Raw genomic sequence first — 17,587 nt, 5'->3', positions numbered from 1 at the left:
AACATCAGGGCTAAAATAAAAATGCCTGCCCATCTGCTGGGGAAAGCCTGAGATAAGAATACAAATTATGAGAAAGCACCTTCTGTTGACCATTTTTCCCTTCAGGTATTTTTAATCCCTTTAGGTTTTTGGGTTGGTCAGTTGGTTGTTTTTTTTTTCTCTCTGAGTAAATGAAATAATGCAGGCATATCACTGGGCTTGGGGATGCACATTTCCATTGGTTTCTAGAAGAGATGGGGGTTTATTTTTTTCTTTTCATTTTTTTTTGCAATTGCAAAAGTACTTTTTGGTATTAAAAGAAATTATTTCTGGTCAAGAAGTTGCATGATTGGTAGCAGGATAAAACTTAATGAGATGTTTTGTTTCTTTTCTCTCTCCTGCTGTCTTTGGCACTCTGAATTTTGGTAGAGACATCCTGTCATTGGCTAAAGCACACAGAAATGTCCTGTACTGAGCACAGAGAGGACGCAGATGACAGCAGTGCAGAGGTGATGAATGTGGCAGGGCAGTGAAGGGCTGGGCTGAGCTGCCTGGATCAGGGCTGTAGGGCCAGTTCAGGCACCCTGGGGCACTGGAGGAGCTGAGGGGGACACAGCACCTTCTGCAGTGGCAGCTGAGCCCAGGCAGATGGAAGAGCTGATGAGCTTTAGTGTTTTCTATGCAGCAATAGTTATAGAAATAGTTGCGCTTGTTTCTTTGGAGTCAGGGTTTTCCTCTATCTGCTTCCCAGGCCTGCCTCAAAATTTCAGGAAAGAAATGGTCAGGGATGATGGATGTAGGGGAGCATTATCTTGTGATGAGGAAAGTATCACTCAAGGAAAAAGCAGAGGACCTTAGTGAAAGCCAAATATCCACATCTTCCTCTCTGTCTTGGCATCATCGTTGGTTAGGTTGAACAAGAAATTCTGCAGAGAAAAAGAACCTGACATTGAAGAAATCAGTCTAATAACCTTCCTAGTGCACATCAGGTCAAACAAGTTACTGTTAGTGTTGTTGAAGCTTGATACCACATGAATTATTTATAGTTTTATTCTTATTTCTTTCAATGTATCATATAGGTATGGCTGTGAAGTTGTTTAGTTGTCTTTGTGTTGTGATTCAAATGCTATGGGTACAGTAATGTACTTTGATCTTACAGTAATGGGAATATAAAGCATGATAATAGCAAAATCAACCTTCTAATTATAGTTATTATGCTAATATTAAAAAGTTTAAATTCTTTGATAGCTTTGTTTTTTAAATTTAGGACACCAGCAGGAAAGAGTTAGGAAGGACTTCATAAAATGATTATAAAGGGGAACTTTGTCCATCCTTGAATATTGCAGAAACCATTCAAGGAGCCAGCAGTCAACTATATTTAAATTCATAGTGAAAAAACCCTCAACATCAGAGTCCTCACAAGAGCAGCAAAGTCTCAACATTCAGAGCACGAAGGAAATCTATAATAGCTTTAATAATATAATGGAGAAATATACAGATGTACCACGTATAACTGCTGGGAAAAACCCTTGCTGCATGGGATCCTTGGGGAATATGGTCTGGAGCAGCACCAGGAAGGGAAGTCAGTGCTTTTGGTTAAGCTGCAGCAATTTTACCAGCTGAGATTCTGATCCCTGTGTTCTAAATACTGGCTTTGTTTGTCAATCCCATGGCGATCCTACCAAAAAAGTCAACTGATTAAATATAGTTTAAACCTTCCCACTGTAACTTCTGTTCAATATTGTGTTTGCCTTCATCCTAAATTTTGATGTTCTGGGGCTCTGCACTACTTTCAGCAGTTGCTGTGTTTTTGGGTGGGGGTCTGAACTTCTGTGCTAGGCAAAATTATTTCTGTCTAGTTTTGTTAAGTTTGTCAGCAAAGCCCAGGAATTCAGGTCTACAAAGCATAATCGCTGTATGTTAGTGGACTATAATTTCTTTTACATTTCAAATTTCCTAGAGCCAGTGTGATTAATTTCTTAAAAATCCCTTTTGACCTCTAGTATTCCATTTTAAGGAAGCTCTGTGTGCTGAGAAGGAAGGATTGGAGACTTCAGGGAGTCATGGGTGAAATTAGGTGTGTGCCAAATTGTTGTCTCAATCATGTGCTCTGTGAAACACTGGTGAGAAGTCCAAGTGCCGCCCAGCATTTTAGGGAGAGGGCACACAGAACACTCACTGGCCCTGTGTGTCCTGCACAGGTTTTTGACCCCTAATTACCTCAGTTTATGAATTCCCAGACACCTCTGAACACCTGAGGAGCAGCAGGGCCAGTGACTGCAGGAGAGAAAGGGGGTGGGAGGCTGGTGCTTTTGGAGAAGTGGGGGCTGGTGCAGACACAGGGGAGCTCCTCCTTCCCCAGGGTGGGATGACTCCATGGAAACTTTTAGAGGAAGCACTCAGGGTAGCAGTTTATTCTGAACTTAGGCTGGAATTGTGTTTCATGATAGTCACATCCCCCAAGTCATTAAAAAAAAAGTGTCTGAGACCCATTCTCTGAATCTCTTCTTATCTTCCACTCCCAGGTTCTGAATTTTCCATTAGTGAAGTGGGCAGATCACTTATGGGTCAGGTATTTCTTCACAGAAGTGCTTGTGTATATTAGACAGACATAGAAAGGACAAGGCTCAGGCTCCAGTGATTAGAGAATTTAAACCCCTCAATATATATAAAATCTCTGTTCTATAGTATGGAATGTTTTCACCAAACAGCTTCAAGAAGAGAGAAAGAAAGCATGTAATGTATTGGAAATGGAAAAGGTCTGCTGGATAGAAAGAGCAGGTGCCAGAAGAGAGAGGTTTCTGTCAGATGTGGGGCCCTGGAGGCACACATTTGTTACTGCCAAAGGGACTACAGGGAATGGAGAAGAGGAAATTACAACATATTCAAACCTTTGAAGATGGTGTGATGCAGGTTCAATAACTACCCCAAAGGAAGAAAGCACATCTAAATCACTTAATAGTACTTCTGTTGTCTTCCCCTTCTGTTCTTGTTTGAATTTAGGATATATATCAAATGCTTAAACATTTTTTTTTTCAAAATTTAAAACCGTCTTTATTACCATACTGGTAAAAAATGAGTTAGTTTTCAATTTGCTAGAAGAGATAAAAATTGATATATGGGCTTGAGAGAAGCAGTAGTATGCAGAGTGTTTGCCCTTGGGAAGGAGCTGCTGGGATGGAACTCAGCCATTTGGAGTCCCTGCAGCACAGATTCCTGACCCACACTGTCTGGGAGACATCAGAGAGCTCAGACTGCCAAGAGGTGCCACTCCTGCACTTAAAAGGATTGCACTTAGCCCAGGGTGTGAGGATCTGGCAGGTTGGATATATCCAACATTCAGGTCAATGTATTTATCATGTTATCCTTTCAGGTTTGTTTAGGTTTGTTGATTTTTTTTTTTAATCTCACAGCCAGTAACAACTTTTAAAATTTTATTTAAAAAAAGAAAGTTCCTTTTATTTAAATTGGTGTTCTCTTTTACATCTGAAGTATTAACCAGTGAACAGTAAAAATTTGGTCCTATACTTTCACTGTTAATGCACAAATTAAATTATGGAAGTGATTCTGTATCTTAATTGAGCAGGGCTTATTGTATAATAAAGTTGGGTCTGCTTACAATTCCTGCACCTTTTTGAATCATTTAAAGTGTAGCAGTGATGAGGAACACTAAACCAGCCTAAAATGCATCATGAATTTTCATCATATCCTCCTTGTGAGATTGTCAAGCCTTGTATGCTGGGCAGAGTTGGTGCACAGAATTGCTCCTTAAAGGGAGCACTCCACACTTGCTGGGCACTGGGCAAGGTGAGCTGTGCTTTGGCGCCTCTGCTCCCCTCCTGCTTTAGGGCAGAGGGGATCTGGTGCCCCACAGAGCCAGCTTCACTCCTAAGGGCTCCTTCTGCAGCCTCTGGGGCGCCCACACAGAGGATTAACCCTTGCTGTAGCCATCAGCTGGGATACCTGGGATGCCTCTGATGAGCAACTTCCCCTCTGGGTCTATGTAAACAGCATTGTGGAATTTAGCTAAATAACTCCTGCCACTGTAAGAGCATTAAAGCCGTCAAAGTGCTTAAGAATTTCTAGGAATTGCTACAAATAACACCTAATTAGTTATAAAATATTGAACTGGCTTATTGGACTCCAGCCTCTAGGCTTTTCTTTCTCACAGTTGCTGTGCTGACCAATATGTAACTTCATACTTTTAGAAGTTATGTGTGGAGTTATGAAATTCATTTTACAAAAGCAAAATAATTTTTTTCCTATGAAGCAGTATAACAAGAGATGTTATAGTAGTTGTTTGTTTAAATAGGTATCACTTTGTGTTTATTTAATATTTTTTTAAAATTAGTTTTTTCCCAGCAATTAGTAAAGATTTGGTTAAAAAAAAAAAATATTTCAGAACAGTTTAAATAATATTTTCATTCCAAAGGAAAAATTGCATTAGTGTTCTGGGGTCTTCCTGGACGTGCTAGCATATTACTCTTGCAGATAATTCTGTATTTTACCATCTGAAAATAGAGACTCTGTGGCTAAATGTTCCAGGGTTCTGAACTGAGAGGAACAAAAGGAACTTCTCAGTAACCACTTTAGAGCCAGTTTTTAAGGAAAAGTGATCTTTTCATTTAGATGAGAGGGCAGTTTAACGACTTCACAGAAATTAGTTAGAAGGATTTTCTGTAAAACAGTAGCTGGTAAATCTGCATTGCTACTGGCTCTAACTTTCCCTGTCTATAATTATCACAGAGGTGGTAGCAGTAAATACAGTGACAAATTATGCTACCTATGAAATACCGAGTATTCTGTATTTATAATGTAAAATTTATCCCCCTTTGTTTTTGTTTTTGCTTTTTTAAATTCATGTATTTAGCATTAATTGTTAGGTAAATCTCATTAGCTCTTGAAACTGTTGCAGATGACAAAATAAAGAGCAAAGCTGTTAATTGAACTTAATGAACAGTTGAAAATGCAAGAATGTGCAATTGGATCACTAACTTCACCAGTGTCAGTATTTCTGCTAGGGCAGAGGCAATGATCTGCTTTTGGACCTGTGCAACCCTGTGCCTGCAGTGCAGATTGCAGATTCCTTGTTTTGTTTTGGATTTATTTTTTTTCCCCCCCTTAGAATGTGAACCTCTAAGTAACAAGGTTCACAGATTTCTAAACGAGAATTTGAAATCTCTTGATACGTCGGAGGTGAAGTAATAGAAATAGATTTTGTTCCCTTAGGGCTTAACTCGGGCTGGTTTTGCTGCCCCTGAGGGACGTTTGCTGCTGCATGGTGTTTTCGGCAGGATGCTCAGCACTCAAAGCTTGCAGAGCTGTTTTCCCGGGCACTCCTTAGCCTGCATCCCTTGGCTCCTGGCTGTTAGGCTGGCATTAAGGCTGTGCAAAGCTCAGGGTCAGGTTTTGCTGTGCCTGGCAGTGCAGGGGCTGGGAGGAAACCAGACCCGAGTGTTAACTCTGCAGCCGGGTTCATTAACCCTGCACAACACAAAAATACCCCGAGGCAGCTGTGTGTATGCAATAAAGGAATCATTGGATGTTAATCCTTCAACATGGTTTCCACTAACACAAATCCTGGTTGCCTGGATTTCAGAAAGGACAAAGCAGGATTTGTGCCATAATGAAGTTTTCTGCATTTTGAAATACTAGTGCATTTAGAGTTTCACTTTTTATGTTACCTGGTTTAAAAAAAGAATTTTGCAAGAGAAGGTTTATATTAAATTATATCTCTAGCTTATTCTCCTAAGATTCTGCAAAAGACTTTTCTATGTATTTGGATGACAGTATATGAGAATATACTATGTCATTTTTTAATAAATAGCAGAAAAATTAATTTTCTGATTGTAGTCATATTAGACAGAAAAAGCAAAATATTTTAATTTCAATATCCTCCTTTCAGATGCACAAAGTAAATTGCAATTTAATTTTTTTTCAAAAGCGCTTTTTACATATTTTGCAGTAGTGCCCTTTAATATCAATATATTGTTTTATTTTTATTAGACTTCATAAATATATTGACATATCTGTAACACTAAACATGAAGCTTCCAATGCAAGAGTTTGTACATAGTCCATATCCAAATGTCACCATTATTTCATTTAAAAGATCCCAGCATGTCTACCTCATGATCCTTATAAACTCTATACTACTCAACACTTTTTCTTGCTACATTCATTAAAATTAAGCACCCTTCCCCTACCCCATCTGTAAACATCAAGTCAATTGGCAGCTAGCACATTTCCCAGTCAGCAAGCAGTATTGTGAATTTTATCTTCTCTTGCAGAAATCAATTCGTCTTCGTTGCAGCAGATGAAATTTCTTGTAACACCTCTGCAGGTAACAATCATTGATACTTCTTGATGCATCCATCCAGGTCTCAATATCCTTTTTCACATGCTGCATTTAATCGTAAGACAAAGCCTAGGAAAGTCCATAGTGTATAAATCTTGGGGATAGTTTAATGAATTTATAGCTTCAGCCTATAGGTTCTGCCATATAAAAGCCATTAGGTTATTTTGCTGACTTTGGTGTTTTGTTTCCAGTTTAAGGTATGGCCTAGTGTGTAAGGATATGTTAAACCTTCTGATAAAAGCTTCAGGAGTGTGACTTTCAGAAGTCAAACCAAACAGAATGGGTGAGAAGAGCCAAGGCTTAGATGTGTGCAGGACATTGTAAGTGCTATAGATGTAACAATTTTCTTTTCAACTCTTTGGGGGCAAATGATGCCCACGAGGGTATTGCAGACCCTAAAGCACTCACAAAGTCTATCCTATGGATGAGATAGTGGGAGAGAGGGTCTGTGCCTTCAGAGGATCGCTCTCTAGTAAGTAAAAAGTCTCCATGTACTATCATGTTGTAAGCCATGGGTACAGAAGAATGAAAATGTTTTTAAAAGGTTTTATTTATATTATTTAAATATATTGAATATGTCAAGAGGTTTTCTCTCTTTTAAGCAATAGAGTTTGAACAAGCTTAGTCTTAATTCAGGTAAGGATGGTTTATGTTGCTACATAAGAAATCAAAAGGCTAAAATAAACAGTAATGGTGCTGGGACTTATTCTGCAAGTAATATGCAAAAATCTAGTTCATAGAACTTCTCATATTGAAGGATGAAATGGTATATAGTGTGAAATCAAATGTTGGTATTAAGAAGTGTTTGTTGATAGAGTTTTATATTAGCAGAAAGAAATGAAAGGTGACGAGATTTCTGTTTATGATTATCTACATAGAAACAAATAGCGAACATTTATTTATGGAAAAGATGATCATAGATAAACCCAAAATATGCTAAAATTGTCTTAATCTCTATGCTAGCTGTAGCATTTTTGGTGGTAACCTGAAAAGTTCTTCTGTAGTAAAACCTGGTTTAACATAGATTTTTCCAAGTCCTATAAATTATGAAGTAAATACATTTTGAGAAGCCAACATTTGTCACATTCTTCATATCACTCAACTTGGATTTTGGCTTTGGTTGTTTCACTTGAGCTTCCTGCTCAGCTCTTCATTGAAGTGAGCTGTGGTAGGGAGGCTGCTAATTTGTAAATCTAAACTTTACTAAGTATGAATAAAATATTTATTTTAGCAATTTTTAAACTTGTAATTCTTAAGTTACATGTGGGGTCTGTGGGTCCAGTTTTGCAAAGTGAACCCTTCTAAGCAATAATTCTTGTTCTAGTAAAGAATTTTTTCTCTCTCAATTCAGGCACAATTTAAGTGCCCAAGACTTTATTACAGATATTCCATATATTACTTTTTTAGAATTCCAATCAAAAATATATTATTTATATAAAATATAACTTTCATTTATCAGTGCCTTCAGTAAATTTTACATAAAAGAAAATGGATCTCTGTATGTATTTATTAAAACTTTTCAGTTTACCAGTTGATTACCTATGTTGAATTGATTCAACAATAAGGTATTTTTGCTAGGCATGGTTTTGAGCATATGATGAACACATCCATCACAGGTGACTATAGGTGACTTTTTTTTCACTAAATATGAAGGAGAAAGGTGTTGAAAAACCTGTACCTGCTGTTTCTTATATACCTAAGTTTCAGTACTAGAATTTAAATGACTTTTGGCTTAATAAAAAAGTAATTCTCCAGCCTGCATTCCTGTGAGTCAAATTGCTAAAGTCGAATTTGGTCTTTTGGATTTGTAAGTTGACTTCCAACTATTTTTATTATCTGATGTTTTATGTTTTAATACATGGAGCAAACATAGAGATACTTTGAGAACCAAAACTAACCTTCCTGTGGTTTTTCAGATGCATGCAAAACACCTGCAGTATGATTTTATAGTGCTTTTTTAGTGCTCCTAAACTCAATGACAGTAATTCCACTGTGTTTGTAAAGTTGATATCAAGTGAAGATACTTATAAACATGCTCAGTGTTTGAAATGTGAGTATATGTAAATTTGTATTGCCTCCCTGTAAAGGATGGGCGTGTTTGTGGATTTCAAATAGTAATATATAACAAGTAAAGCTTTGGTTGAAACTTGATCATGAATTGGAAATGGGAGGTCTTGGGTGGTTCTGCTGGTAATATTCACTCTTTTCTTCTCAATCCTTCATCATTCCTGCCAGAGGATACTTAGCCCTCAGCCACATGGTGTCTTTGTATCTTTTTTTATTTGGGAATACAGTAATTTGAGTAGATAAATGTATTAATGAGTGATTTGTGTCCATAAACACATTTTTATTTGTGTATCTCTGTTCTTGAATGCACATTACGGAAGGGAAACCTCTTCAGCTATCTGACAGAGGGATCCTTCCATGGGAAATTTAAAAGCATTTCACTCTTCATTGCATCCAGTGCATTCTGAGGCTAAAAATAATTACTGTTCAGAAGAGAAGTTCTGCACTTCTGGGATAGATCTTCTCTGGCAGACATGATTAAAGGGTTTGCAAGCAGATCTGAACTAGAACAGAGACAGGGAAACTAAGAAACTCCTCTTGGTTTGATGATGGAATTTTAACAAGGATCTCTGAGGACCTTCCTTTAGCAAATTCCTGACTATAGTTGCACTAGGGGAGAATTAATCCTGGGGTTCTTGTCTGATGGGGGCAATGGGCAGCTGGCCTGTCAGTCTCTGGATAAATCAGAATGAGACCCAGAATAAACCTGTGGCTTATTTACTTGTTGGTTACAGAACATTGTTCATTTTGCAGCTTTAGCATTCTTAGTGAATTTTTCAAATCAGTGCTCAATCTATTATTTTTTTTGCTTTTAGGTTTTGTAACATCAAAATTCATAGTTTGGAAAGAAAAAGCATTTTTAGTGTCTTTTGCAAGTGCATTCTCAGATGTACCTGCAAATGACATTTTATATTTTTTGTGTAAAAATGGGACAGGGTTATTATTTTAGATTATCTCTCTCTCCTCTTCCAGTTTTTAACTATTATCCAGCCTTTATGTAGAAACAACAACAACAAAAAAAAAATCCAGTGGTGATGCATGCTTGGTATTATTTTTCTCCCAAGTGTATTTGCAGTTTATGATTTTGAAATAACAGAGAGAAAGGCAAGGGTTTATATAAAGCTGAATTTGGAATGAAGTATGGTGGAAGTGGATATAACACCTGTCCAATTGTGGCTGTATTTATTTACATTTTTGAGCAGAATCAGTCCCAGGAGGAAGGATTCTGTGTGTGTCTGCATGCAAGCAAAAGAAATGCTTTATAAAGCTTTAGAAGTTGACAGTCATAAATTCAGTTACTGACCTCGATTTGGAGAAAGATACAGTCTCCAAAATAGATTAAACATTTTGAAAGGTTTAACTTCATAACTCCAGGAAAGATGTTGAATAAAAGCAAGCAGTTTCAATAAGCAAACCGTGGGGTTTGTGCTATTGAAATAGTTGAAGAGAATATTGGCCATTTTTAACAAATGCAATTGCTCCAGTCATTGCAATTTCCCTGTATACTATCATTAACCTGTCAGCACTAACACTGCCACAAATTGAATTCATTGAACAATAGCAAATATGGAGATACTGATTTAAAACAAATTAATGTTTGATGAAGTGCTTAGAATGGCTGCAGTGCCTGTTGTGGCAAACCTACCTCTGCCAGGGTTGGTGCATAAATAATTGCAGCTGGTCAATTTTTTACCAGACAAATTTGTATGCATCTCATTGACCTGTTCATGTGTCTGGTAGGAGATAGTGATTAGATCATACTCTTACAATGGGATTTGAAAGAGTTCAATCCAAACTCTCTGGAAGAATGCAGCTTCAGAGGTGTTTCTTTAGCCTGTTAGAATTACTGCTTGAAGACATATGCTCAGTTGAGAGAGGTTCTTCCCTTTTACTATTGCTGCCAATGGGTTTGACTTCATTTCATGAAGCAGTTTGGGAAAATAACCATTTTCTGTGAGATGCTTTTATTATTATGCTATGCTCTTCTGCTAATCAAATAAAAATGAAGATGAAGGAGCATCTGTATGGTTTCTGTTCTAGTATTTATTTAAGGCTGTACTGCTGTTCCCTGTGAAAAATGGCAGATACTGAAGTTTTTGCTCTGGAAAGACTAAGAAATGTTGCACTAATGCACAAAATTAAACTTCTTCTATAAATTCAAGTGTCCTTTATGTTGGCAGTTTAAACTTGCATTTACTGCTGCTATAAATAGTCCCTTATACGGAATTCCATTTGTCACAGCTTTTACTGCTCTGGGTAGTTGCGTGCTGAAGATGTTCAGCTATTGGGCCAGTTGATAAAAATCAGTAAACACTTTGATTATGCTCTGTTCTCCTTTGATGAGGTTTGATGAATTCCTTTCTGCCAGCCCTGGCTGTCACTGCCTGTGTGCCAGCTTGCCTGCCCGGCGCTTGCGGTTCTGGGTCAGTTCGCATGGCTGCTCAAACGTGACAACACCACGAGATTAAGGAAAGCTGAGGTCCTGCCATTTGTAAATGGAGGATTTGCAATGTGAAGCTCCTTTGATAACAGAAATAGTGAATCATCTGTGTTTGTCCTCAACAAGTGCCTGTAGGCACGTGTGCATCTCCTGGGCTGGTTTTTTAATGAAGCAATTAGATTGGTTTTTCTCTGGTAGGCTAAAAGTAGAGCACATGAGAGATGATTTGTGTGTGTGCATGTATGGATGCCTGTATACAAGTCCATTAAATGAGCAAGGATTCAGTTTTAATATCTTGAGATTATCATATTGCAAATGAATAAAACAATGCTATAAATAACGCATAAAACAACGCCATGGTTGCAGAATTTTATACGTGATCACAATAGACTGCTTTAAAATTTTATAAATAATGTATCCAGTGTATTTATTATTGCACTAGGTAAGAATTTCTTCAAGCTTTATTGCCCTAAATATAACAGCAATAGTATTAAGCAAGTGTTTTACAGACCTAAGAAATGCTTTCTTTTCATTGGAATAGAGTTGGGTTTAGGTGTCACCTGATGGCAAGCCTCAGATTCCCCAGTGGCTTTTTTAAATGAAGATTATAAAAACATTCTAAGTTTCTTGGATAGAAGCTACACAGAAAGGTGGTGGTGCATAGAATTCTGTTTGACTTTTGACTAGGCATCAGCTTCAATTCCCACCCTGGTGTGAATCCACACAGCAAGACTGAAGCTAAATGAGGGCTCTTAAGCTGAGATTTGTCCTTAGGATTGCTCCAGTTTGCAGTTATCCAGCATCAGCTCAGGGAAAAGTCACCTGTGCTGCTGGTTGTTACCCTTCTATGTTTCTGCAAATTAACCAGTATCAATCATATTGATTTAAATGTTTTAGAAGATGGCAGTTCAGCTTTGGCTGGCTGCAAACATCTCACAAATTTTAAAAGAAGATACAGGCTAGCAAACAGAAGCAAAATTAAAACCACATCTGAGTATCAGTGAAACTTCTGCAAAACATGCCTGTCAATTAGCAAGGAAATTAAGTGGCCAAACTGAGATGTGACATACATAAGTAAACAGCCAAGAATTGGACATTCATCTCTACAGGAAAGTCTGCATAGGCTTCTCTACTTTCTGTTTTCCCCAACTTGCAGGAAAAAGTAAACAATGTTTTTAATATTTCATCAATGACATATTTATGAACATCCTTTCATGGAAACCTTTCACTATTGCCCTCTACCCATGGTAGACCCTGGTCAAGTTTATTATCTCTGAGAAAATCTAGGAATGCGTTAGTAGTGTAGTGATAAAAATCCCTTATGGCTCTGCAGGCACACAGGAGTTCAGCCCTGCAGTACACCTTGAAGTTTCACTCCTTATTGTGCTGCCTGTCACTTCCCAATTCTTTCTCTGCTCCACATCACAAATCTGTAGCGCATTATAGGTCATGGAAGAGGAGGATGCTATGAATAAAGTATGTGATGGTCCTGCCTTGTACAGTGACCTCAGTGCTTGATAGCGTGCATTCAACACTTGGCAAGGAGAATTTTAGCATTCTTAAGCTCTCCAATCAAGGCAAATGCCTGGAAATTGTTTTTATCAGCAGATTTCAGTTTCCTTGATCTTTAGTAAAAAAACTTCAGAGACGTCTTTGTCCATTTGCCCTCTGAGGTAGAGAGAGACCTGTTGGTGATTCAGGTGCCTGAAATGCCCACAGTCCCTTGGTGTTAATATCTAAAATGCAGTTAATTAATTGGTTGAATGTTCTTTGACCACCACAAGCAGACACCATCCTACCACAGTGGGATGAATTTTATGTTAAAGGGCTACCCTGCTGCACAGGTTTGGGCCACTGAGCCTAAAATACTGCTCAGCAGTGTGGTGTGTGACTGGTGTGCACAGGGAGGAGCTGTGCTGCTGGTGTCGTCTCTCTTGGGATCATCCTAGTTCTGTGACCAAGAGGAAGAGCACCAAATTAGTTATTGGAATAATTTCTGCATTTATGTGGTATTGAGGCCAGGTAACCCTTGCTTTCCTTGTATTCCTTCCAGAAGCAATTTTATTACTTGATTGTTCAATTGCAATTAAAGTGGGTAAAGAGTGGATAATGTTGGGGAAAAGTTAGAAAGATGAGCTTCCCAGTGGCACTCAGGCTTTGCTTGTAGCATGGCTGAGGTCAGGGTTTGATCTGAAGTAGTGACCAAGTTTTAACTTCTCTATTTATACCTCTCAGGCAAGTTCGTAATTTTCTGCAGTTCCTCCAGCAATATTAGATTTGAGAAAATGGAGGGCAGTTGATAATGATAAGTAAAACAAGTGTATCAAATTCTTTAAACTTCTCCTTCTATACTTCTCAAATCACTTGAGGAAAATGTGTTAACTTGGTTCATATTTTATGTGGTTCATATTTTTTGTGGTTATTAGTTAGTGTGTATGTTGTTTAGGAGCTTCTAAGTGTGTCCAGTATTGGAGCTCCACTGTCTATCCCAGATGTGTATGGAAATGCAGCCATACTACTAAAGAATTTAAAATCCTGAAATGGCATTTATTATCAAGGAGGCACAGAATTCCCCAATTCTTAGAGACTTCAACAACACCTACTACTGATTATTTAGAGAGATACTCCCTTTCAAACGCCCTAACAAAATAAATCCCACAATTTCCCTTTATAAATTACTTAAAAAAATTGATCAATGAACAACAAATTGTCCTTTTATGTAGTATTTTAGCATTTTTAAACCCTCTGCTGTAAATGATTGAAGAAATTAAGGCATAGCATAAATAAAGATCATGCCATCTATTGGTGGATAGCTTATGGCTACATTTGTAGAAGTTAGCATGGCTACATTGGGGTTTTTCTCAGTTATTTCCCAGGAAGTTGTTTGTCCAGCTTTTTAAGAACCAGTGTCAGTGTGTTAACAAAATGCTAGCAAACATATTTTCTCCCATGTTGTCCTGAATACTTGTCCCAGATACAGTGGAAAATAGAGGAGCATACCTTATTCTGGTTAGTGATGCATCAAAATTGTTCACCAGCTGTGTTCTGAGACAAGAATTTGTGCATATTGCTTTGGATATATTGTTTTATCATCCTGTAAAAGACGCAGAGAATGGCATCGACTATTAATTTATTCACCACCTCACCATTGGCAGGTCCTAAATTTCAGTAAGTTGTTTACCTAGAATGATAATTTGCAGTGCAAATGATCACAAAGCATTTAAATGCCACTAATTGTAATGAGAAGTAAGCAGGCTGGCATAGCAGTGAGTAAGTGAAGCAGTGTGTGTGGGACTGAGGCAGCTTACTGATTTGCAGTGTGACAATATAGTTTAAATCCTTCTTCCTATTTTCAGCCTGGAAATCAGAATCTATTCTGCTAACCTTCTGAGCTTCTAAATTTGGTGTCATGCAAGGGCGTGTTTAAAAATTAGCATTTAAAAAGAAACCCACTTGCTTTAAGTTTAAGCTGACACTGTTCCTTTCCTCTGTGGAAATGAAATTTATTAATCATAATAAAACCATCATATTCTGAAGGTAGAGGTCACCCTGAGGAGAAAAAAAAAAAAAAAAGTCTATTCATCACAGAGGAATTTCAATGCATCTTTTTCCCAGATAATATCTGAGCATGTGTTCTTTCCCCTCTGGAAATATTTTCATCCATGTTTGTGCTTACATATGTCAAGTGTATTCAGGAGTGTGCAGAAATGAAAATGTTGCAGTTTAATTTTATATATTTTCTTTTACAGAAGATTTGGAAGGATTCCTTTTTACGTTTTATTTTGTGTTTACATTGGACACATTTGTTTAAGTGGAATTTCAATATCCTGTAAAAGAAAAACAAGTGTTTGTTATTTTAACAAGAATATAAGCATCACTAATTCTGCAATAACATTTCTACGTTAATATCACAGTAAAAGCATTATTATAATATAAATCATTCTTTTTAAGGAACAGGGATTAACTTTGGTCACAGTCCTCACATTAGGATTTCTTCCCGTCTCTTGTTTTAAGAAAAGAGACATGGTTTATATAGAAGGATGAAAAAAGCAATGTAAAACACTGACAATAAGTCATTGCTGCTTTGGAAAAAGGGTAATAAAAATGTACTCAGAAGTCAATACTGGGTTGAAACAGTTGTATTTTCATCCTTTGAAATTGCTTAATGTGCATGTTTATCCATATTTTCCCATCAGTGGTCAAGATTTCTGTTGAATATTGATATAATAATATTATTAGCAACATGGTATATTACATCAATGTTGTAAATTGCCAGTTGCTTCAGGAGTTGGCTTAAATACAGTAATAATTTAATACAGCCTGAGCCCTGGGTGTTCAGGCTTGGTCCTTCCTTACAAGAGGCCCTTGCATTTGGGCCATTTAATGCCATCCTAGGTGGCCTGTTGGAATTTGTTTGACAGGCAGTGGGACACAGCCAAGGGCCCTGCAGGAATGAGAGGCAGGATGGAGGCAAAATGCCGCCCTACCACTGGACCAAAATCAATGTATTTTTTACAGGTATAGATTTACAACCCTTGCTCAGCATTGCAGCAATATCAGATAATCAGGAAGAAAGAAAAACAAAGGAAATATACTAATTCCCATTGATATAAAAATAATAATCATGGCATTAAAGTATATAAAATAATAGTACATGCAATTCCTGTTGCATGTTACTAAGGTCATGAAGGAAACATATCTACCTTTAAATTAATAGTTTTCCCTTCCTAGATATTTTCTTACCGTTGGAATGAAATTTGGCTGGAAAGAATTAAAATTACAATGATATTCAAAATTCTCAGACTTTAAAAATTGGCATAGAGCAATGTCTTCTTCCCTTCAGTGCAGGTGAACAAGACACAAGGAATTCTCTTACTGAGTATTTCAAATCCCCAAATTGTGTTTAAATCCTAATGTGGAGGGTTCCAAGGCTGAGGGTTATGGAAGTTCTTCCTACCAGAGAGGTTCCAGAGTGTGGGATCAGTGTCAAACCTGCTCAAAGAACTCTCAAACTGCTTTTCCAGCTCAGAGAGTCACCAAGTCCTTTACCCAACACAGACTGATGTGAGCTACTTTCCTTCCCTTGCTTTTCCAGTGGGAATTGCCCATTTCCTTTGTTGGGTAATTTCTAAAGATACGTGTTCTTAGATACCAAGCATTTAAGTAAAATTGGTATAAAAATTGAATCCCTTACTCAGGAATGCTTTGGAAGCAAAAGAGGAACTAATGTATTTTATACAAGCCTTTTACACATATTTTCCTGAGTTTTAGACCAGGTCTTCAGGAAAGCTATTGCCTAACACACTGCTACCCCTGGAATTTCATGTATCCCTCTGATAGCAATGAAGACTTTTCTACCCAAATCTAAAGCAAACACAGCTGTGGGTGAGATACAGAGCCCACACGCATGAACTTGGGGTGCTTAAATGAATTCATTCATTTTTAATGTATTATCCCTTAATAGGAATTTGGATTTACTAAGCAAACAGGGCAGTACAACGGAAGGCTTTCAGCCACGATGGTTGCACTTTGAAGTGAAACATCCAGGCTTTAGAATGTTTTATAAGAACTTAGATACTCTTACACTTGCTGAAAATGCTGCACTCCTGCTGGGAAAAAAACAAAAAGTCTAATTCAAAATGCTGAGTATGAGCAACAGTACACTTAGAAGTTTGTTCTTACTGAATTGTTTTCTACTTTTTGTTTTTTTTTTTTTTCAAGATGTGTGGTTATCTATTATTGGAAAAGATAAAGCGTTTGATTTCTCTGACTGTGTGGCCCTATGTTTGTGCAGAGTCAGAGACAGGGATGTTCAGTCTGTCTTTTCCATACTGAGCACTTTAGTGGGCACAGTTGTCACAGGAGGTGATTTGCTGGATTTCCATATGAAAGGAATGCCTCGTAATCTGAGAAATGTTGGCTCAGTGAGATGGAGAATTAAGGATTTATTGTCTATGGTAATTTCTGCTCCCTCCTTGAAGATGTCTCTGGGTAGGTGGGAATGTGTAGTGCAGATAATTTGGTCCTTTTCTCTACCTCACATCCAGGACCCACAGTAGTGGGTGGTGGAGGATTGCATATGCCATGGAAACATTCCTTTCTCAGTTTTCCCTCAGATGGTTAGCTCAGAATCCACTAATCAGATTCTGCTTGTGGAGGAGCAAATGCATGATAATAAAATAGAACAATTGTCTTCTTTTCAAAAAAAGTAAGTTTGTACATGTATCTGAAAAATAAGGTAGTTACAGAGAATGAGAGCAGTCTGTGGTTACTGTTCACATAAGGCTAAAAACCAATTTTTTTTTATTTTAAGAGCTATCAAGGGCATTGTTAAACCTTGTTTGCTGCATTAGCCCTCTAATTCAAGAAAGCACTGTAATTACAAGATTGCTTTTGTTGGTCTATGTGACACCTGAGAGCAAATGAAAATTGTTTGATTATGGGAAATATGTGAGACACTTGCAGTGGAAGCTGTCCCTGGCTGGCAGGTCCATCTCACTGATGGTGCTCCCTGTGTTCCCCCAGGCTGGGCAGCAGAGCTCTGTGTGCCAAGGTGAGGCAGAGCACCAGGGACTCAGGGAAAAAGGAGCTCTGAAGTAGTTTCAGCTATAGGGATTTTGTGTGGGGAGAAATGACAAAAATCTGATTTTCCCACCACTGGCTTTGCCTGGTTGTAGCAGGAACCTGGGCTGCAATCTGAGGCTCCAGCTGTGCCATGGTTTAGGGAGGCTCTGTGTGCAGTGC

The 17,587-nt window shown here is 37.8% G+C and overlaps 1 protein-coding gene across 14 annotated transcripts in view; it reads left to right on the top strand.

The window, feature by feature from the left end:
* The window catches only part of RBFOX1 (RNA binding fox-1 homolog 1), an 815,431-nt gene that overhangs the window by 793,456 nt on the left and 4,388 nt on the right, over positions 1-17,587 (top strand). For 3 of the 14 annotated variants that reach the window (XM_030957844.1, XM_030957847.1, XM_030957850.1), the window contains one exon: positions 6,269-6,321. The exons of the other annotated variants lie outside the window; for them this stretch is intronic. In XM_030957844.1, the coding sequence (XP_030813704.1) occupies positions 6,269-6,321 (53 nt within the window). The remainder of the gene's footprint in view (positions 1-6,268; positions 6,322-17,587) is intronic. 14 annotated transcript variants of the gene reach the window in all.

This window comes from Camarhynchus parvulus, chromosome 14, assembly GCF_901933205.1.
Source record: "Camarhynchus parvulus chromosome 14, STF_HiC, whole genome shotgun sequence".
In the NCBI taxonomy this organism is placed as follows: Eukaryota; Metazoa; Chordata; class Aves; order Passeriformes; family Thraupidae; genus Camarhynchus; species Camarhynchus parvulus.
The sequence above is the reverse complement of the archived record's forward strand: the minus strand, read 5'-3'. Positions and strand labels throughout refer to the sequence as shown.